Here is a 22,743-nt window from a genome sequence, read left to right as displayed (position 1 = left end):
GACTAAAACCAAACTGTCGTGCTCAGCAGCAACCGTTCAACAGCGCACTTCAATCCACTACATTTACCACCGACACTGATTGGACACCCACGAAAAAAAAAGATGGTGACTTTTCCCTTTAGGCTATAAGCTTAGTTTGGTTTTTGATCCAATAAATACCGGAGCCGGGCCATGATATTGATGTTCATATTTTTCATTTATTATTTAGAGCAGCTGATGTATCAGGTGGAGGAGAGAAATGTGTCATTTGTTTACCTCTGAAAATATTGAATTACCACCAAATAATTTGCCAAACATTGGGCATTTTTTGGGCATCTCTCATCTCTCCATTGGGCATCACTGTTCTTTTTATGACTTAATCACATGCATGTTAAAACGTGAAAAATGCCTTTAATGGTAAATAAATGTTTTTGTTTCTGTTGAAATGAACTAACTAGATGACTGCTGTGCGTTCATGTGCTCACAATGTCATCATCCGTGAGATAGATCCATTTCTTTTTGGGTGTCAATCATCTTGATTTCGCTCTTATTGATACTCGAAACCAACTACGTCGTTGTCCGTCCGTCCCCATAAAGATCTTAGAGAGTGCCGTCGACCTTCTCATCTAATTCTCAGCGAAGTAGAGAAAGCGAAGTGTGACCTCCTCTCTCTGGGTTTTAAGGGTGCTGCTGGAAATATTCAAGTGGCCCTTATTAAACTCCCTTCTTTTTTTTTTATATCCACAAGGTTAAGAACACGTGGAAACATTTCCCCAGAGAAGATATGTGGAAGTATATCCTCTATCCCGGTGGAGGGTTCGTTTGTGGCCTTGAGGTCAGAGACCTGAGGACCTGATGCTTAAATCCGTGGACCAGCCAGGAAAATGTACCAAAAGAAAACTGCCCACTTCTTGTGAAAACCCATACTGACTTCTGCTGTTGACCACCGACACACTGATTTTCCACTCCGATGTGAATCAGCATGAGTGCTCCACTGATAACAAGCCACAAATAGAGCAACGTGCTGAGGTCTTGTGGTGGCGTGACAACGATGCAAGATCAGATCTTAGCCTTCTCTGGTGCGGAAGAAACCTCACACAGGATTATCGTGTCCAACGATAACCTTGTAGTTTCCTTTCCCGAGCTGAGCCACTTATCCAAATGTTCCTGATGTGGCAGCCCAAGGATCCTGGAACTACTTTTTTCCCATCAGGCAAAGTCTGTACCTCCTTGACGTGAGTCTCAGTCATGTGAGGAACTCCTGACCCGACATAGGCCTCGTTTCCTCGTCCTCTGGGTCTTGTGACACCTGTAGGGAGATGATCGTCTGTGCTGTCAGTGTTCGCTCCCTGAGGGGAAAAAAAGAGTAAAAAAAGAACCTGAATTAGCCCTATAATGAGCTCATGTGCCCCCTTTCTGTGGTGTTGTGGGGAAATGTACAACACTTACAAGGGAAATATTTTTACTATGAATTCATCCTTGAATCATGCAACAAATGCCATTAATTGGTCATAGTAGCAGTAGTCATAGTGATATTGAACATGTGCAAATCACTTACTTTCATAATTTCTTTCAATCGAGTGACCTTATCTTGTCATTTATCACCTTCTTCAAAGAGATTTTACTTCTTTTTTTGCTGTTGAATTCACACTTTCTTAAGTGTCTGGACTTGGATTTTGATAATGTATTTCAATGTTTAGTGTTTTAGTTAAGATAAACAATAATCGGCCTACAGCAGAGATGAATCACACATCTAAAGCAGCAGGTATTTTAGGAGATAATCTGTGTGTATTGACTTTGTTTGGTAACACTCTTGCGTCTGTACATTAAATAGGAGGCTACAGTTACAGGTGGCCCTGAGCACATTTCCCCCAAAAACGGTCTATAAATGACTGTGTGTGGGTGTGTGTTCTGGATAACCGACATTCAGGTTTATCAAACATTCAAATTGAATAAAGTGGGCACAAGAGGAGAGTGATGCTTTGCTCTGATAGCTACACCACTGCTATCATCTATTTTTTTGTGGGTTATTGCTTATTGTGCATGAGGGAAAAAAAACTATTCGTTTTGGAATTTAGGTATTTCCCCTTCTGTGTTCAGTCATTTCATATCACTTCATGTGACAGTGTCAACTTCAAGAGTGGAAATTTAAGTTGATGGATTTTTCTTCCACTGGTATGTTTTTCCCTATATACAAACTTCCCCATGAATCTGTAAAGGAGCACGTGCTCAGACATTCATCCCACTTTGATACCGTTTTCTGACACGTTGTTATTAATGGTTGATACATTAACTAGTGTTTTATTCATCATTCTAAAACTGAATGCTCAATTTGGATTGCCAAGTTGTTAAAAATGCCACCAATTGATATATTAGTGACTCACCAGCAAGTGCGGTTTTACACAGCCTGGCAACCCAAAAGTTGCTCCCATTAAAGGGTGCCAAAAGAGAAAAAGGTACCCTGGTTTTAAGTAAAGACTCATTCTAATGGAGGCTGGGACGTACCGTGTTATGTGTTGGGTGTGTGGCCAACTGGCGCGCACAGTCCAGCCGAGGAAACTCTTCAAGTAACGGGAACAGCAGGGGAACCTGTGACTCAACTGCTCCAGAAGTTCCTCTTTACGCAAACCGTAAACAACCGGCGCAACGCACTGCGCCAAGCTGAAGAAAGCAAAGTTAACCACGGCCGACAGCTCTTTGGTCTCCCGCTGGATGAGCTTCTGGTTGATCAACACCGTCAGCACGTAGCTCACAAAGTTGGGGAGGATGCAAACCGCCAGCTGGCTCCCGTGCAGCGCGATCGTCCTGCACCCGGCCCGGTTGCGCCGGTTCACCACCCCCAACCGCCGCCCCTCCACCAGTATCCGCACGTAGCTGTACAGGATGAGCAGCGTGCACAGACCGATGAACAGCATCTTCTGCAGCTGGCCTTTCCTCAGCTGATCCCGGCCGCACGCCCCGTTATAGGCCCGGGAGTCCGGCTGCAGGAGCAGACTCAGGGGGATCACCAAAGCCACGAGCCAGGTGAGCGCGCCCAGCAGCCAGGGCCAGGGCCAGCGGCCCGAGGCGCAGGCGGAGGTGTAGCGCATCGGGTGGCACACCGCGCAGTAGCGGTCCAAAGCCATCGCCGTGAGCGTCAGCATGATGTTGGAGGCGCTGCTGATCAAAACGGTGATCATGGCGAGGCACGCGGAGCGGACCGGCCGCGCGTCCAGGTGGATCTGGTAGTAGAAGACGCTGCTCATCCCCAGGTGAACCAGGGCGGACACCAGCAGGTGGAACACCAGCACGAAGCGGGCGTGACTCCGGAGCCGCTCCACGCGCACTATGGTCCAGTTGATGACGAGGTTGAAGAAGAGCAGCACCGAGAAGGACACGGTGGACACGTAAAAGCGCACGCAGGTGTAGTCGGCCACCTGTGTTGACCCAGTGGTGTTGTTTGCTGACATTATTCCTGAACTGGGCTCGGTTGGCTCTATAGGATGATGATGATGATGAAGATGATAGTTGACAATGGAGTTGATGGGATAAAGAGATTGTCCGCCGCATGATCCTCTCTCACTGCTGTCTTACTGAAGACTGACTCAATAGGATCAACGTCTCTCTCTCTCTCTCTCTCTCTCTCTCTCTCTCCCTCTCCCTCTTAATTTGTACACTTCACTTCACCTTCTACCTACAGAGCAGTGACAGGATAACAGACAGCTGTTATGTGTTGTACTATGCTGCCACCTTCTGGTGTGAGCAGGAACAGCTGGCCAATCAGAGGCCTGGATTGCATGCAGAATTGATCACAATCAGAATCAAAATCAGCTTTATTGGCCATGTATGCGTGCGCGTACATGGAATTCGACTCCGGTTACACATTACTCTCATCGTACACACACACACATGAAATGTATACAATAAACAAGAGAAATATAAAAACAAGGCCAGAACCCTTGCATATGTCCCTTGGCAGTCGAGGTGTTGCAGCATGTGATGCAGTCCCATGTTGACTGCGTCATCCACCGACCTGTTTGCACGGTATACTGCAGGGGGTCCAGCAGGGGTCCTGTGATGTCCTTCAGATGGGTCAACACCAGTCTCTCAAAGGATTTCATGACCACAGACGTCAGGGCGATCTCCGTGAAGATGGGGGGCCCAGCTGGTCAGCACAGACTTTCAGGCAGGAGGTGAGGACACACCGTCTGGGCCCGGAGCCTTCCTGATCTTCCATCTGCGAAAGAGCCGACCCCACATCCTCTTCACAGATCCTCAGTGCCGGTGGGGGGTCGGTTGGGAGAGGTGAGGAGGAGGCAGGGGGTGTAGATGGTTGTTTGATGATGATCGGGCAGGTGGGGGGTGTGAGGGTAGGCTTATCAAACCTGCAGTAAAACAAATTCAGGTCGTCAGCCAGTTGCTGATTGTCCTCAGTGGGGGGGGGGGGTGGTCTCCTGTAGTGAGTACTTGCAGGCCTCTCCACACTGACGAGGGGTCATTGACTGAAAACCTTTTTTTCCAGCTTGTCAGTGTAGCTTCTCTTTGCTACCCCGATCTCCCTCGTCAATGTGTTTCTGGCCTGGTTGTACAGAATCCTGTCCCCACTTCTGTAGGCCTCCTCCTTAGCCCGACGAAGCTGCCTGAGTTTTTTTTATTGAGAATCAAGAGAACATGCTCAGGTTATATCAAATTTCTCAGATTAATTATGGTGTCAGGACTCCTTCTCACAATACGAATTGTAATGCTGTCACTTGTCCTGCTCCAACAGCTGCATCAAAGCCGGCAGCAGAGGGAGACATCCGTTAAGTGTGTGTGTGCACACTGACACTTTAATCAGGGATTTTCTCTGGGTGTCCATGGGCCTGTGACAGGAGCCGGGCCCTGGGGCCATCCCTGCCAGACCCCTTTGGACACCTGAGCCTGAACTGGCGCCACTGTCAGGCCAAGCTATATTTTTCACCTGTCCTGTGTAATAATCTCTGCAGCCTCACAGGGTCGCTAGCATGGCGTGGTGAGTCCTCCAGCTTCAGTCCCATATTGGGTTTGTCTCTCTACAATCCACAGACCTGCAAGTGGCGTCAACAGGCTGCGCTCACGTGCCCTCAACTTCATATTTGTTTATGTCATTTATCATTTAAAAAGGGTATGCAAAAATAACGAAAATGGAAATATTATAGCCAGACGAGGGACTTTCAGATGCAGGATGTGTTTCCTCTTGTAATATTTATATAACACACACACACACACACACACACACACACACACACACACACACACACACACACACACACACACACACACACACACACACACACACCACTGCCTCTCCCATATTTTATTCTTTGATCCAGTATGACAATATTAATCCTGCTCATAGTATAGCAGCCAAAGAGGAGGATTTAGGATGAAATCCTCCTCTTTGCTATTTAATGCCCATATAATTTTACACAGGGAGTAGTTTGTAACAACCTAAATTGCATCTACTAAATTAAATTGTTTTATTATCTTTCATCATTTGTAAGCACAGGTACATCTTATATGTCTCAATCTTGCACTAAATGGACTTTTGTGCACTTTAACTTTTAACAATACGCTTTATACAGTTATGAGAGGTCTGCTTCGTTTTTGTTCCTCATGCAAATGGTTAGTTTGCATCTTCATGCCCTTGCATCGTGTCAGATGCAAACTCCTGCGTGTTGGTTCAACAGAGATTTGTTATCACTTGTCTCTTTTTTTTTCTTTTTTTTGTACTTTGCGCCATCATTTACGCTCCACGTGTGGGTGGGATTAGAGGAGGACGGGTTTACCGAGAAATAGAAACAGAAACCCACTCACTCACTTACAGCTCGGTGCTGAATGGACCAAACCTTCTCTTTCTTCTTTACACAGCTCACGGAAACCAGATAAAAAGGTAAGAAAAAGTCTTTTATTTCAGCGTAAATGGAAGAAGAATTAGTCTTTGACTGATGCTGAGGCTGTAGGGAGCTTATAACAATGTAATACGAGGTGTAATACACTTGCTAGTTGCAGGGACAAAAACCGATAAAGCACTTTTAATTAACGTTAGAAGGGAGATGCTGTGAGTCTGTCATAACTCTTGTTCTAGCTCACAGCTTGACCACATTAACCATAACTTTCCATTCCTTCAAAAATAAAAAAATAAAAAATAATAAAAATAAAAATCGTATTTGAATAAAAACATTTATATCAAACACTGTATTTTACTTGACTGCTATATTTGCTACATTGCAGTTTCAATAGAGCAATGGGTAACTATCATTTCCTGCATCTGTACTTTTGAATGATGCACCCTGATTTATTACAACTTCAAGGAATGCAACGGTAAAGCTAGATAGCTAAGTGGCAAGTGAATATATTAGCTTGATCCTAATTAATTTAACCAAATATGCATTAACAGTTATACAGAGCTCCACAGTTTTTGTTTGTAAGATATTAAAAACCGAGCAGCATAATAGGGTAGTAACGTCAGAAATGAAAACTTAAAATTGACCCTAAAGAGTCAGCACATGTCAGCAGCTAGCTTGAATTTCTGAATTTAGCTCCACTGTTAGCTAGCTAGCTTGAATCTTTCTGAAACTCATGATGAATGTGTGATTTATATGTGACAGAATGAAAGAAAGTGGATTGACGTTATGATTCAGAAAATTAATTAGATTAAAAATGTAGCTGAATTTAACTTGAAGCTAGTGCTGCACCTGACAGAGCTAACATTAACCACAAATGACAGCTAAGCTAATTAGGTTAATGCTACACACCTGGTTTTTAGCTAGTTGTGACATACATTCACGTTTACTATAAAGTATTTCAATTGTGCAAACATAAAGCACATGCACAAACAGGTGACCATCTTAACTGCATTGAGTGTGTGGTATTACATATCATTTATAGTTTTTGTTGACTTAATGTACAACATTTTAAGGTACAAGGACACCTGAACTACGTAATATTCAGAAATAATATTGCTAATAATAAAGTAACCATACAAGAAGGCGTGTCCTGCAAGCTAAATATCCCACAACTGTAAACCACAGGATTCTCATTAAAATAAACTCAGTAGCGAACACAGACAGGACACAAGAGAGACTGGATGTGGACCTAGTAGTCGCTCTTCTGCTATAAAACTCAACATGGAGACGTTTTAACGGCCTACATCTTTTCATTGACAATTCTTGGTGCATGTGCGTTGATTGGATTAAGCTTTGCTCAGTCCCAGGCTGTGTACCATTCAACCATCTGTATTCTAATGACTCCGCTAAACCCCTGACCTCAACTACACATTCGTATGTGTTCCATAGTTCCTCCGGCAGCGCGTGCACAAAGGACGTCTTGTTCCTTTGGGACGCAGCGTTGGGCGACACTGCTGCAGGCCTCTGCGTGAACTTGCATGATATGACCATTCATAGCTTTGTGCATGTGCGACTGTGAAGATACATGAACTAATTGTAACCCAAAGGAATATGATTGCAAGATTATAAAAAAACATGGTCATAGGGGAATGAGTGCAGAGGTGCGGTCACCTTTCCCAGCATGCACCTGTCTTAACGAAGCATAAGAATACCAGCGATTCCAGTGTGTACGGACAAGTCCCCTGTGCCCCCTCCCAGTTTCTCCATCTCTGTTTTGTATCCTCCAGGCATGGCCGTCGTCCACCAGCAGCCGACCCAGGTGGTGACAGTGATGACCACTGCTCAAAGCCCCGGCACATGGAGCACTGGCCTGTGCGATTGCTGCAGCGACATGGGCACCTGTAAGTCAGCCCCACAACACTGTTGCTCACCAATCTTGAACATTTAGCTCAACAGGATGCGGTCGTAAGCCTGTGGTTTAAATGTTCCATCAAGAACATTAGTGGCAGGGCGGCATCTGTTAAGAAAACAATCTCACCACGAGCTCCATTTAGTAGCTGTTCGGGAGCTTTTGATTATTTCACACAATGTTCATCAGAAGATGGAGTTGCAGTGAGTTTTCACGGAGTGTTAGATGTTCAATATTAGCCACAATATTCAGCACATAAAGTCAGAATTCATATATTCAGTTTTTCCCTCTCCTCTTCTGCCCTAAAGGTTGCTGCGGTCTGTGGTGCTTCCCCTGCATGCAGTGTCAGACGGCCGGTGATTTCGGCTGGTGCTGCTGCATGCCGCTCCTGGACTGCTGCTGTGTGGTGTCCTGCATACTCCGCTCCTCCATCAGAGAGCGCCACAACATCCCTGTAAGGCCGGCTGACGGAGGGGGGGGGGGGGTTTACATTTCGGGGAGTGGGTGCACGCTTAAAGTGTCGGCTATGGCTGGAGGAAAAAGAGGCGGGGCTTAGCGAAGGGTCAGTTGAACTCTAGCCACCACTGATACCCCTAGATGTGAGCGAGAACATTTAAATAATTCAGGTTTCGTCTTTCCTCTATAAATCACTCCATGTAGTAATTAATGAGTTTTATTCTCAGAAACATAAAGGTAAAGAGTGGGGTAGTTTAATGTCTCGAGTCACAGTGAAACTGAAAGTGAGTAAGTTCCTGACATCCTGTAAGAAAAGCAGTAGTTGAGGTGGTTCTGCCTTTTATGTGCGGTGAGATGCCACACTTCCTCAATTTCTTCTCTCTAAATACTAGTCAATGGGCATATTTGCTTACAACCACACAGCAGTTGTTTCCAACTTTTAGGCCCATTCGTGTCATTTTGAACATGACATTGTAGAGACATGATTCCAGGGACAGTATGGAGGATTTGGTGGCATCTAGATTGCAACCAACCGGATACCCCGCCGTTCATTGTCCCCCTGTCCAAGACGGCGGTAACGTGAGATGCCTCGTGCAAAAAACGGTTTAAAAAAGACCTAAAATCCACCAGTTTGACTGCTGGAACAATTAGTTTCCACCGCCTCCAGTGGTATAAGATATGAATTAATAATACTACTCAACTCAGCTGCAGCCAAGTTCATTTAGGTGTCAGAAAATAGATGCAATATTATCAGTGTGCTTTTTAAATACTTTGTAAATAAGTAACATCATTGTCTTGTGACTCTATGTCGTTCATTTCACTAACATTTTGATTTATCCCTTCTCTCTCCCCCCTCTCTCTCTGACTCTCTCTCTCCCCCCCTCTCGCCCTCTCTCTCCCTCTCTCTCCCCCCTCTCTCCCTCTCTTTACCTCTCTCTCTCCCCCTCTCTCTCCCTCTCTCTCCCCCCTCTCCCCCCCCCTCTCTCTCCCTCTCTCCCCCCTCTCTCTCTCCCCCCCTCTCTCTCCCTCTCTCTCCCCCCCCCCCTCTCTCTCTCTCCTCCACCCCTCTCTCTGTTCCCCCCCCCTCTCTCTCCCTCTCTCTACCCCCCTCTCTCCCTCTCTCTCCCCCCTCTCTCCCTCTCTTTACCTCTCTCTCCCCCCTCTCTCCCTCTCTTTACCTCTCTCTCCCCCCTCTCTCCCCCCTCTCTCTCTCTCCCCCCCTCTCTCTCCCTCTCCCCCCCCCCCCTCTCTCTCCTCCACCCCTCTCTCTGTTCCCCCCCTCTCTCTCCCTCTCTCTACCCCCCCCTCTCTCTCTCGTCTCCCTCGTCTCCCTCCTCAGGGCTCGTGCTGTGACGACTGCTGTAAGTTTTACTGGTGTTACCCGTGTGTGTGGTGCCAGATGAACCGTGAGTTGAAGATCAGGGGCAACCAGGGCACTCACAGCTCAGTGGTCACCACGCAGGTCATCAGTGGATAGGACTCGACCGTGGAGGCCGTCAGACATGTTTGCCTTGTAGCCTACTAGTTAGTATTCTTAATGTTCGTATGCCTACACAAAGCTGTATAGCACAGCAGCATCACATGTACACCAACCTTTAGCAGTTAGCACTGAGCATCATAAACACACGTTTTATAACAATGATGTGCCATTTGTAATAGATTGTTTTTGTAGACTTAACGTCTATGTTCAAAGCCTGAGATTCACTGTGAAGTTTTGAGTGTTAACACATTGCATGTTTTGATACTGAATGATATCAGCTCAGGTTCTTGTCTGACCTTTGAGACCCAATAATGGCCAATAAAATAATAGCTGTTTCAGTTAACAAGCTCCATCTTGCAACATATTAAAATCACATTGTTCTGTCAACCCGCTAAAACGCTGCAGTTGAATTCTTTTTTTTCAGTCTTGATCACAAACGTTTTGCTGTTTCTCACTTCTCTCTTTCTTTTCTCACCTTGTGAAAGTTCATAAAAGCGGTTATTGAGCCTCGTGTCGGTTTGACACCACACGACAGATAACAAAGAGACTAACCTGCACTCCATCACTGCTTCTACTTGTGCAACATGTCCGCACGAAATCGTGACTAATGTTTGAGAGTGAAACTAATGGATGGGGTTGCTGTGAAACGGACACACATTGATTGATGTTTATGGGATCATCCCTGATTTAGTTTGTATGTTTGAAACACTAAGGAAACACAAATGTGTGCCATCAATCAGTTTGAATAGTAAGAGGCTGACTCAGCGCTTTGATATGCAAGTTTTTATGATAGCAGGTCATATTTCAAAGGGTGACATGCAACAAAGAGAGAAATGACAAAGAGGAACCCAAGTTGAAACTAACTGTTGTGGATAAACAGGAGTTTCTCAGATAGTAACCATGTTCCCCAATATCACCAACCATTGTAGTGATTCATCAATCTCAAAATTGTTGTAAAATCACAACCAAGTCCATACCGTTAGCTCTTTAGCTTAGTTCCTTGGTTGTATATTATCATTAAAGGTGCTAAATATGAAATTCAATTTATTTTGTAGAGCCCAAAATCACAAATTTGCCTCAGAGGGCTTTACAATCTGTACACGCACGACATCCTCTGTCCAGGGACTCTACATCGGTACAGGAAAAACTCCCCCAAAAAACCCTTTAAGGGGGAGAAAAAGAGGAGGAGACCTTAATGGGTCCTTAAACCCAGGATGGACAGGAGTGAAACTCAGAGCATTAACGAGGCAGAAACTACTATTTGCATTGTTATATATATAAGTCTACCAGCCTCTGTCTATTGAGCACCTTTAAGTCATTTAAGATCAGGATGCTGATAATATTGATCCAAATGCAAAGAACCAGGTTGAATATTAACAAAAACATATCGAATAAAAGGCTAAATCTGGACACGTGGACAATACAAGCTCAACGTGTGCAATGCAATTATTCCTTTCGTACGCCGCGGCCGAAGTTCAATAGTCTTCAGACAGTTTGTGTGCATTTCCTTCATTGCTGAGTGCAATGTGACAATAACAAATCAGTGGAAATTTACAATTCTAACGAATAATCTTGATTTATGACTATTTTTACATTCCATTTGTAATGGATTTGTTGCACTTACATTTAGTACACATTCATTGTGACGTTTATTTAATATTCATCCCTGATATAGCTTTCCCGTTTGAAACATTAAGGAGTTGCAGCTGGAACTGAGGGGAGGAAATGAGGGGAAAGGGGAACATTCTTCTCTCTCTCTGTGGACTCTCCCACTCAAAGGGGAGTCGAGTTTGTCTTGGGTCAACTATGTAATCAACGGGACTAAAAACACACAAAGGCAAAAGCCTTTCCTGTTGCCTGTTCATCTCAGATTCATGTAATCTTGGTCCAAGACGTCTTGTCGGATTCTTCTCTAAAAAAAAGAAACCGGTTATGATTCTGTTAAATTACAATAACCCGGTAATCAACAATCTGTTTGGTTTCATGACCTAAAAAAGAATGTCCTCTTAGATATTCTGCCTTGGCATAAATGACAAAAGAAATCCAAAATCCCTTAACACACACGGAAAGGAAACATAAAGGCAAACGTTTTGTAATTGAATTGGATTCACATACACAACTTAACTCCATAATGTGGACACAAACCACACTCCTCATGATCGTTATTGTTGCTCCTCAAATGCTGGATGTGAATGAGGAAGACTTATTTGCCACCAACACGTCTACTTTAAAAGGTTTGTTTCTACTGCCCCCAAGTGCTTGATATATATCACTGAAGGTTTATAGCACCATCCGTCATCCACGCAAACTACAGCCAAAGCTCCAAACACAAGCCTGGAGCTTGCTAGTGTAACCTTAATCTGAACGTGTTCAACTATGTTACACTAGCACTCCCAAATTAACTGATACATCTTTAAATAAACACCAGACATAAGCAAAATCGAAGTAACCAATGTGTTATGATGCTCCAGTGCACATATTTTTATTTATAATTGACAAAATGCTCATTATTCATTTGTAACACATCTTCAAAAATGTGAATAGATCTCAACTTTATGGAGTTAAATGTGTCGTATTGGTCATGGCTAAACAACATATGTTGCCCTTAAAGTGAGTGTCAGCAAGAGATGTGACTTCACGGCACCACAAACCACAGCCAGCAGTGGCACCGTCTAAACGCCCCAACAGGAAACTAATGAGTGCCTCAGGGCTGTGGTGGCTATGTCACGTGAGTCCAGTGAGAATTATAAATAAAAAGAGGAAAATGGTCAAACGTGTCAACAACGACTAATTAGACTAAAACAACATGAGCGAAACACAAACGAAGCCGTGTTAACATCTGTTTTACTGCAGAGGGCAGCGCTGCACTGTAAAAACATTGATCAGTCATGTTTAATGGACAGGAATATACAGACACGGTTTAAATGATTGGATGATTTTGGGGTTACAGGTTCAACAAGTACTATTAATTAGATATCCATAGGTTGTGTGCTGTGCTGTGTACTTTTTATATTTACTTTATGTGAATTACATTAGCTGTTAACATGCAGTAAATCCTATTCAATTTGATTACTGAGACTGATTGTTACTCTACTCTTAAACTATATTGTGTTTTGATGTGCTTTACATGTGTATTACTAGATATATTTACATTTTTTAAGACTTAAAAACTATGCCCTGCAGGGTGTGGTCAGAATTTAAATGTGGTACAGTAATATAGCAACTAGTTAAAGTCATAATTTCAGAAACTGATGAAGGAATATGCAGTTGTGAAGATTTGATAGTAAACACTCTGCGGCCAGTATGATGAAATCGCCTCATTTACAGGAAGTCAAGTGCAACTGTGGCACTGGATCATAGCAGCAGGTGCCACTTCTCATCGGCGTCTACCGGACATAACGGAAGCTTGTATTTTCCCCTTTTTGTGCACGCGTTATAGAAAGAGGAAGTTTTCGGAGCGTGTTCTCAGGCTGCGTCTCCAGAGATCAGCGTGCATTGTGTTTGAGGAGGACATCCGAGCCCCCGATGGACGTCTACCAGGAGGCTTTGCGTTATCTGGAGTCACAGCAAGTACCAGGTGAGGGAAGGTGACGTTTTGTTGGTCATGTGTAGAAAAAGGTTCATCAACAAAGCATTATATATTCTCTACTTTAGGAAAAAACTAGGAAAAAAGATATTCTCTAAACCAACTCAGTCAAACATCTGCTATCTTTTTGTACATTTAGGAACATTAATGTTTTAGGGGTGCAAGCAGATACTGGAGCACATACTACTACTACTACATGCTCCGTGTTGTGTGTGTGTTTGTGTGTCAGTTGTAGTGGAAGCGGAGACTGAAGCTCTGGAGGAGGATGTGTTCCAGGAGGAAGCAGTGTCCTGTTTGCTCTCTCCTCTCCACCCCGAGAGCTTAGACTTCCCAGACACCCCCGTGAGTTTGCTTTCCTTCACTTTACAGATGTGTAATGTTTTTATTTTCATGATAGGCATACCAGTAAAACAGAGAGGGATACTATATGTAGAGAAGAAGAAAGCTACTAGCAGGTCCTCGAGTTATCCCTCATATTTTGCATAAGTTCTCTCATCTATTGGCTATCTATCGACTTACATTTGAGTGAATTTTAAAGAATTCCACATAGTACAAAAAAAACAATACATGGAGTCATAGACTCTCCAATGTCCAGCTTATTTCGGACCTTCATTCTATCAGAAAATGATTTTCAAAACAAGACAGGAAACAAAAGCGAATAAAAAAATGTAACCGTTGTGTTCTGTTGGCATTGACTTTACTTCCTTGTTCTTTCTGACCCCATTTATGTTGAAAAGTGGTGAAGAAGTAACCCACATTTGATGAAGGTGGCACAAAGACAGACGTTTTATTATTGCATCAAATAAAGATAGTTAATGTTTTATGTGTTTTATGGTCTATGCATGAGCAAAACCCTTTTGTTTGCCAAAAAGTAATTCACAGAAAAATACATTCTGAGTGTGATGACGTGTCGTCAGTGTTTATCCGACTCAAAGTCATCTTCATCTTTTAAATTTTTATCCTTAACGTCGACCGAATGAATTGTCTGGACCCCGATTTTGAGACTGACTTTGGTGTAAGGGTTGAATGTCTGTGATTTCAGACGTTATGCAGCCCGAAGGAAATGTTGGAGAGGAGGCTCGTGGTCCTGAAAGGCATCCTGGAGACTGAGGAGGTTTATCTCAGAGAGCTGGAGGCTCTGCTGATGGTAACAGGCACACATAGAAATGAAACTAAGTTTCCTTATTTTAGCATTAAAACCTCAACTCGTGTTATTCTCTGGGCTATTCTATGTTGCAAAAAAAGGGAAAAACCCTGATGAAATAATTAATTTTACGGTTAAACTTCCTCTTTGCTGCTCAGTTGTCACCACCTAAAAATGAAACCTTTTCTAAAATCATGTTTCCTGAAGTACAATAAGCACGTGACCCTTATTTCGAGTCCAACTTGCTCTCCGAAGACAAAGAAAAGTTTTCTACTTGACGTGAATGTAAAGGAGGTCGGCCCTTTGTGTTGGATGTGTTTACTGTATCTAAGTATGAGCAGCAGTCACGTGCATATGGTTAGCGTGTCACACAAGATTATAAGCAGAACATCCAATGTCTTTGTCCTTCAGCGTCATTGTTAAACCACAAATGGATGGTTCTCCATCATAGATGAGGTTCCCCTTTTGATTCCCCATTGGTCCCCCATTTTTGAGAAGATTGAAACCACTCTCATGGAAGCTACAGCTAGCAGCCGGTTAGCTTAGCCTAGCTTAAAGACTGGACACAGTGGGAAACAGCTAGCCTGTCTCTGTCCAAAGCTATCCAAATACACGCACCTCTAAAGCTCACAAATGAACATGTTATAACTTGTTTGTTTAATATGTTTTAAGGTGGATAATGTGCCAGACTATTTCTTGGCTGGGACCTGTAACTTCCTGGAGTCACGCATGGCGACTGGTTAGGGCCAATTAATACAGTTAATGCTAGCTTTAGCTATATGTTCATTAGTGAGCTTTAGAGGTGCAGATTGTGTTACGTTTGTTGTTGTTACGTACCAGGCTAGCTGTTTCCCTAAATTTTAAGCACACTTTCAAGTCTTTATGCTAAGCTAAGCTAAGTGACAGCTAGCTGTAGCGTCATATTAACTGTACAGGTATGAGAGACGTATCAATCGTCTCATTTAACTTCGGCAAGAGAGTGAATACGCGTAAACTACTGCTATTAGCTTTTCAGTTGATTGTTAATAAGAGCAAAGCATTGCTGAAATGTATTTAATTTATTAGCGTTGTAAAGAGTAGAAAAAGATTCAAGGCTGGACGTGGTGGTGCAATAACGAGTGTGCTTTCTTTTTTCTCTGCTATGAACAACAACAGCAACCCCCAGTTTCTGCATTCTTAAACTCTGACTCATTTAACACTATGTGTTAAAAAAACGTGTGAGAAATGATGTTTTGTCAGTACCGTTTGTTTGTATGCTTGTTGTTATTCAGCAGAGGTTTGAGAGTTTACAGGCTGCTGAAACACGTGAAATTGAAGCTTTGAGCGTGAACTGTCCCGTTGATTGATTCAGTTTGTTCACACATTCTTCTTTTCCCTCTACCTATTTCTCTTATCTTCTTCACACTCAGCTTGTTCTCACCTACATGAATTGGCCTTTAACCTCTCTGCATGTACAGCTCAATTCATTGAATCTTCTATTTCGCTGTAGCCCATGAAGGCTCTGCGCGCCTCAGCCGGGACCTCCCAGCCCGTTCTGTCCAGTCGACAGGTCCAGACCGCCTTCTACCAGGTGCCTGAGATCAGAGACATGCACCAAAGCTTCTATTCTGGCCTGAAGGCCCGGCTGACTGAGCCCGGTCCTGGAGAGGACGGAGAGATGAACTACACAGGCTTTAATCTGGTGGTGGGAGACCTGTTCCTGAAAATGGTAAGTTCTCTAGCAGGTCTAGACATAGAAAAGGAGTCCATTCACTAAGTCCATTAAGCCATATTTCTAGGTTTCCCTAAAGTACATGAATTCATGTTTGTTGTCCAGCGGTAGTCCGGTAGATGAAGCAGATGACGGGTGTGTGTGTGTGGATGTGTGTGTAAAACTACGCTACAACAACAAAAATAAAGGATACGACGCGGCAACTCAAAGCAAAGAAAGAAGATAACTTCTGCTTCTGCTTTGTCAAATGAACAAGTTACTTAACATATTTAAAACCTCTTGAAAATGTATTTTGGCTCTTGGCGTAGTTTCATTTGACACTTTTCCCCTTGTTTATTTGTGCGTATTTACAGTTTTGTGAACAGGTTCAGGGTTCATTTATTATCATTCTGCAACGCAAGATTGCACAATAAAATGCAAGTTTTATTCCCTTTTTGCTACACAAGAAAACCCCCCAAAATGTATGGTGGGGACTAACCCTAACATTAATATTTCGTTTTTTTAAAAAGATGTTGAAATTGTTGCATGGCAGACATCTTGTTTAGGAAAGAAATACACATTTAAAAATTAAGATAATGAGTCACATTGAAATTCATTTTGGTAATCACCAAATTTGGATCCTGCCTCCCCCTCCCTCCCTCCCTACCTCCCCTCCACTCATATCATCGTGTTATTCTGCCGTCACAGGTGAACCAGTTTGGGCTGTACGGTGGTTTCATTGGAAACTATAAGGAAGCTGTCGAAGTTGTTCGCAAGTGCACCCACTCAGACCCTCGCTTCCGAACCCTGGCTCAGGTACCACAAACTCTTCACATCCAGAGGGAACACCAACTGTAACAAGCTGTGTACAAGGTGATCCCAACCAGTCTCACTTTATCTCTCCAGAGCATGATGTCCAGCAACGGCTCGAACAAAACTCGGACCAAATACACATTTGAAGGTAAATACTCTAAATTGTTTTTTTTTTGGTAACTTGTTGTCTGACAGCGTCTGATTGTTGTCTTTGTTTCTGCAGCTCTGCTATACAAGCCTTTGGACAGAGTAACCAAGACCACACTAGTGCTGCACGTGAGATAATGAATCCCTTCTTGAACCTCTATGGCTTCTACTGTTATTCTCTCATCTTTCTTTTTGCATTTGCATCAACAATTTGATGACTAAATTATTTATCATGGACCGTAATTGGAGCACAGTCCCAGGACTTGGCAAGGAGTTGGATCTCCTGCTACTTTTCCCCCCTCACTTGGCATTTTCTGACTCCGCCACCTCTCTGTGATCTCGTAGGACCTCCTGAAGACGACGCCAGAGGAGCACGGGGATTACACCGTCTTACAGGAAGCTCTGAGATTGTCGCGCAGCTTCCTGTCTGGTGTCAATGAGAGTTCACAATGCAAACGAGAGGTCATGCTCAGTCACGGCATGGTGAGGCTTACAACAATATCTAGCCGAGATGTACATACAAATACTTGCCTGTGCGTTACACCCTAGAACGTGTTGCGTTTGTGCGTCACTCAGAGGCGCAAGCTGATGCGTGACGGCTTTGTGGTGGATGTGAGCGAGGGGGAACGCAGCCTACGTCACCTCTTCCTCTACACCGACCTCCTGCTGTGCACGAGAAACAAACATGCAACCAGAGGGTGAGCGCAGCAAGAGAAAGCAGCGGGGCTTATGGGAAATGGGGTCTACTGGGCCAGCAGTAAAAAAACGCTGCATGTGTTCTTCCAGGAAGCAGGAACAGTACCGGTTCTGCTGGTATCTGCCCCTCGCTGGTCTCAAACTCCGCTGGGTTGCAGACCAGGAACGTTCGCTGGACGCACACCTTCGCTTACACACCATAAGAACCAAGATGCACCTCCTCTGCCAGCAGCTACGGCAACAAGCAGTATGTTTGCAAATACACAGAGAGTTTTTAATGTGGTGTTTTTTTTTTTTTTTTACAGACAAGTGAAATATAAATATGTGTTTGTGTAAAGAACAGGTCCAGGGGCTTGGCTTTTGCGACTCGTGGCAGGAAGAAATTGGAGCAAATGGAGCTGACGCTGCTCACACTCTCCCCTGTTTACACACTGGAGCTGCACAGCCCCAGTGGCAAGGTACACACATACATATACACAGCCTGTCATTGCCAATAAAGTTGCAGTTTTGAACACTGATAAACGACTAAAATTAAAACCATCTGCTTCACCTTACTGCAGAGTCACACTCTGCTCCTCTCCTCCCTCTGTGAGCTTGAAGAATGGAGAGAAGTCATTGACAAGCTCACCAAAGACAGTAAGTTCACAGCGTCTGTGAATGTTTTCACAAAATGTTTTTGTCTGTAAATTGTCAAAAAGAAAGAAGAACTATCATTACTAACATGACAAGATGACAAGACGAGTGTTTTTTCTTCCTCTTTCCATTAGCCACTGTGGCTCTGTAAGCTGATTGTTGCCTCTATTTTCTGTGTTTATCAGACATAGAAACTGTCCCTCCAGACCTGCTGACCCTCACCAGCGCATGTGTGAAACTGAGAATGACCCAGCAGCCACCACTCCACAGCACACAGGCTGGTACAACCACCACCTCTCCATCAACCGCCTCTTTTCCCTCACCACAGCATCACATCCTGTATCTGAAATATACACCGACTCTGTGGGCTTTTGATCTTTTTAATGCCGGCCTGCAAAACTGTCTACGTCCTTCTCATCTTGCTCAGTTTCAACTTTTTGTTCAGGACAATTAAACCCAGTGAGCCTCAGGATGTCTTTGTCTCTCACCAGCAGAGGACGAGAAGTCTTTGTGCGGGACTCTGAGTGTGGCCATCCACTCTGCCTGCGGCCTGCAGCAACCAGCCTGTATGTTTCATATTTGATTCATCCTTTTTAGCTACATTAAATAACTAATTAGTTAAAAAAAAGAAATCACAATCATAGAAATAGAAATTAACCTCAAACTGAAGAAGATAAAGGTTGATATTCTTTTTCTTTCAGCTCTGTATGTGTGTGTGGAAGTGGATGGCTACGAGTTTTACGACAAACAAGCTAAGACACACTCATCAGTCCACAGCCTCAACCCACATTGGGACCAGGTTTGTTATCCATTTACTAAATAATTGAATGCAAGTTGGCCCCAAACGTGAAATAAAAGAGAGCTAAACTGATATGAAAGGCAGATGATTCGCCAGCCGGAGTCCCGGCTGGTTATACGACTTCTTCATGTCTAGACAGCATCCGACGTGATGTGAGGCTTCAGGAGGATTTAAAAGTCGGCAGTGTGACCGGACCATGCCACGCTTTAAACATGATCAGTGGCAGTAAAGTCTACACTAAATCCAACTGGTAGCCAGGATCAAAAGACTTTAAATAAGACATGAATGCTCCTGTTGCAGCTTCAGGACACTGCTGTCGTCGTCGGTGTTAACGCCGCGGTCCTTCTGTCAAACAGGAGCTGTGTTTCCAGGTGGACGGGGCGCAGGACCTGAGGGTGCTCTGTGTGAGCCAGTCAGACGGACAGGACGATGCTGTCCTGGGCAAAGCGTCTGTAAAGGTATGAAGACGGACTGAGCTTCAGATTTCTAACCACCTGCTGTCATGTCTGTTTTCTAATATTTTGTGTTTGTCCATCAGTTGGACTCCAAAGCCCTGAATAAGCGATGGAGGAGACGGACTCTGCACCTTGGCCAGGTGGAGGTGACTCTCTCCCTGAAGTACTGTCCCCACCCGCTTGAACCGCCCAGCGCTACAGCGCAACAAAGACCTGTCTTCTGTGTCCCCATTGAAGCGTTGTCTCAGTAAGTCCCTGCTGACGACCCTGTCTGGCCTCATGGGGCTGTTGAAAAGGCTTGAAACTGAAACTGTAGTCCAGTCCAGTCTAGTCTAGTCTAGAGTTGTATTTCCCTCTTGTTTTGTGCAGCTACTTTTGAGAAGTGAGGCGGTTTGTCGTGTGGGTATACGTGGGCTAACGAGAAGCAGAAGTGTGGCAAGAGTGGAATCTGAAATGACTTTTTGGAATACTTTCAATTCTCTGTCAGACACGAGGGAGTGCTCGTCCCACATGTGGTGCGCTGCTGTGTGGAGGAGGTGGAGAGGAGAGGCATGGACGAGGTGGGCATCTACAGGGTGTCGGGAACCACCAACGACATCGGCACGCTCAAGAATGCGTTCAACAGCAGTAAGAGAAAAAACACTGCAGGCTTTCTGCTGGCGTGCGCTGTCATGTCGCAATTCCTCTAGTTTTGTTTATCCGAGGTTTAGACTTGTTTTTGTAAACTTGACACTGGGTCACCGTGCTCAAACAAAGAAGGCCTCAGCTTCCTGAGAGTCTATAGCCATGCTAGCAGAGCGTAGCATGTCAACAAGATAATATTTAATTGGCTCTAAACACAAAGTTCAACTGAGGCTGATAGGAATGTAAATAGTTTGAAGGTATTTTGTCATAAACCGAAGTATTGAGCAAATAGAAATGTTGATGGCGCCAGATGAAGTATCAGAGTTTCATCTTCGCAATTCATCCTCTGGGGACCATGAATGCTTTAACCTCATTTTAGTGAAATACATGCAATGCTTGTCGAGTTATCTTAATCGACTCAACATCAGAAATGTTAGCCTCAGTGTGGCTCTACAGGAAAAAATAAAGTCATGAGGATTCATCCTCTGGGGACCATGAATGTCTGAACCGAACGTCATGGTCCATCCAACAGTTGTTGAGATATAATTGCCAAAAAGCCGATACAGTAATATTGATCACAGCCGTCGTGGTTCTGCCCCGCTCAGATCTGCGTGAAGCAGTAACCAGGCTGAGGAGTGCGGAAGTGAACGCTGTCTCTGGTGTTCTCAAACTGTTCTTCAGAGAGCTGCCTGAGCCTCTTCTACCCACTAAGATGTTTCAGAGCCTGGCCAAGACACTGGGTAAGACAGAAATATGTCCTCCATTGGAACCTGGAGGGATTAAATGGGTGTTTAAATTAGTATTTAATTATGTTCAGAGGCCAATTGCTGTCATTCATAGACGGATAGTTCATTACAATATACAGGACGCTTTGTTTTTTAACCGATTACACAAATCTCTTTGTCAATGAATTTAAACTGACATCTGCCATAATCCCTCAAAACAGGTCTCCCTATAAAGTTAAACTTCACATTTTCCTGTTTCTTTGACCTGCAATGTACAGTAGAAACTGGGCTCTAAATGTCATTGATAAAATAACTCTTCGCCCCGCTTGCTCTTGAAATGGCCTTTCATTCAACCACGTGAGCTGAACTTCACATGTCCGTGTGTGTTTCTCTCCCCTGTAGAAATCCAGGACATAGACTTTCGGCTGGTGTCCATGTTGTCCCTGCTGCAGTCCTGCGCTGAGCCCAACCGCCACACCTTCCTGTACCTGCTGCACCACCTCCAACGGTCCGTCGTCAATTACACGACAGCACACAACTTCACTGTCAGGAAACTGATAAGAGAGATAGATTTACTTCCATCACATTACATACTTTTCACAGTATGTTATGCTGCTTCTACTGAGTTCTTATTACATTTCTTCATATATCATTTCAGAGTCTCAAAGAAGCAAGACGTCAACAGGATGTCTCTGATGAACCTGGCTACAGTGTTCGGTCCGAGCCTCTTACGTCACCCTGTGGTTGGACTCGGGCACGGCGGTCCCACCATGGATATCTCCCAGGAGGTGGTGGTGCAGGTGGGGATGAAGCAGCAAAAAGTACCGCTCAATAGAGAGGATGATTGATGTTCGGCGTTGCAACGTTTCAACACATTTTCTGCCAAGAAAAGCTCTTTGCTTTCTAAACAGTTGCATTTGTGAGGATGAATTTATTTTCATGTTTTGTCGTAGAATATTTTTTTAATTTATAAAAAAGATTCTGAGTTGTTTTATCTAATTTTTTTTCAGTCATGATGTTTATTTTACACGAGTACATTTAAGCCTTTTGCACAATATTGTAAGGAAATACAGAATCCTCTTTTGTTGATCAAAAATGATTCTAAATTAGATATATACAATGTAAACAATTACTAGTTAGTTTATTCTAACAATATCTAACAATTAGTCTTTAAATATAAACTCCTTCAGGTTGCTAAACCAGCTTGATTAGACAAACGAGATCCGTTATTTACATTTTACAGCCTGTAAATTAAATTAACATAAAAAATGAAATAAATAAAAGACAGAAAAGGTTAAATAAATAGAAAGGTAGAAACTCTTCCAATAATGTACAGTATATTATAATGAAAACATGAAATGATACGTTACAGACTCCTCCGTGTGTGTTTCAGGTCCAAGTGGTTTTCTGCTACCTGCAGTGCAACAACCTCCCTGAAGCCCAGACGTCTCTGCCACATGACACAGACGCTGAAGATGAGACCACCCACGTGTGAGACCACCATCAGTGTCACGGCTGGCAGGGATTTCAAATACTGCGCGTAAAGAAAAAGACCTGCGGTACAACTATAAGACAATAAAACTATTTATTGATACAAAAATACTGTGATTTTTGTCCTCTTTTGTAAGATGACATTTTTCAATATAAGCTATTTTGGTTTAGTGCAGTAGCATTAGTTGTCAGGTATAACAAACTCATTTAATTCCACACACATGCGACATTATTTATCACAGACATGATGCAATAATATTGATTGACTAT

At 43.6% G+C, this 22,743-nt stretch overlaps 3 protein-coding genes across 4 annotated transcripts; 2 read left to right on the top strand and 1 right to left on the bottom strand.

The window, feature by feature from the left end:
- Positions 1-192: 192 nt before the first annotated feature.
- Positions 193-3,428, bottom strand: LOC306714310 (odorant receptor 131-2; the record flags this gene model as incomplete). 2 transcript variants are annotated; one of them, XR_013767619.1, is made up of 3 exons in its annotated part: positions 193-344; positions 443-1,328; positions 2,485-3,428. XR_013767619.1 is itself a non-coding variant. In XM_079184300.1 (2 exons), the coding sequence occupies 2 exons, from the start codon at positions 3,426-3,428 to the stop codon at positions 1,226-1,228; spliced, it is 1,047 nt and encodes a 348-aa protein (XP_079040426.1). In that variant the 3' UTR covers positions 193-1,225. The 2 variants fall into 2 exon arrangements, 1 of the variants encoding a protein (XP_079040426.1); XM_079184300.1 differs by having other exon boundaries at positions 193-1,328.
- A 2,307-nt stretch (positions 3,429-5,735) lies between these two features.
- On the top strand, positions 5,736-10,057 carry ponzr1 (plac8 onzin related protein 1). The gene is made up of 4 exons (XM_079184438.1): positions 5,736-5,869; positions 7,613-7,726; positions 8,043-8,188; positions 9,530-10,057. The coding sequence occupies exons 2-4, from the start codon at positions 7,615-7,617 to the stop codon at positions 9,665-9,667; spliced, it is 396 nt and encodes a 131-aa protein (XP_079040564.1). The 5' UTR covers positions 5,736-5,869; positions 7,613-7,614; the 3' UTR covers positions 9,668-10,057.
- A 3,138-nt stretch (positions 10,058-13,195) lies between these two features.
- Positions 13,196-22,528, top strand: LOC306714555 (active breakpoint cluster region-related protein; the record flags this gene model as incomplete). The annotated part of the gene is made up of 22 exons (XM_079184599.1): positions 13,196-13,247; positions 13,486-13,598; positions 14,299-14,403; positions 15,890-16,108; positions 16,799-16,906; positions 16,997-17,051; positions 17,127-17,179; positions 17,396-17,533; positions 17,627-17,748; positions 17,837-17,993; positions 18,085-18,204; positions 18,307-18,382; positions 18,565-18,660; positions 18,871-18,945; positions 19,081-19,178; positions 19,535-19,636; positions 19,717-19,880; positions 20,121-20,260; positions 20,863-20,997; positions 21,385-21,490; positions 21,641-21,782; positions 22,376-22,528. The coding sequence occupies 22 exons, from the start codon at positions 13,196-13,198 to the stop codon at positions 22,475-22,477; spliced, it is 2,478 nt and encodes an 825-aa protein (XP_079040725.1). The 3' UTR covers positions 22,478-22,528.
- Positions 22,529-22,743: the final 215 nt, after the last annotated feature.

This window comes from Pholis gunnellus (genome assembly GCF_910591455.1).
Source record: "Pholis gunnellus genome assembly, chromosome: 23".
NCBI classification, from domain to species: Eukaryota; Metazoa; Chordata; class Actinopteri; order Perciformes; family Pholidae; genus Pholis; species Pholis gunnellus.
Note: the sequence above shows the minus strand (reverse complement) of the source record. Positions and strands in the feature narration are given on the sequence as shown.

What these genes read in the sequence shown, in the direction of transcription:
- ponzr1 (XM_079184438.1), top strand. Translation starts at nt 7,615, where the DNA reads ATGGCCGTCGTCCACCAGCAGCCGACCCAGGTGGTGACAGTGATGACC. An exon ending in CTGCAGCGACATGGGCACCT is followed by an intron (nt 7,727 to 8,042) that starts GTAAGTCAGCCC and finishes TCTGCCCTAAAG; the next exon opens with GTTGCTGCGGTCTGTGGTGC. An exon ending in GAGAGCGCCACAACATCCCT is followed by an intron (nt 8,189 to 9,529) that starts GTAAGGCCGGCT and finishes CTCCCTCCTCAG; the next exon opens with GGCTCGTGCTGTGACGACTG.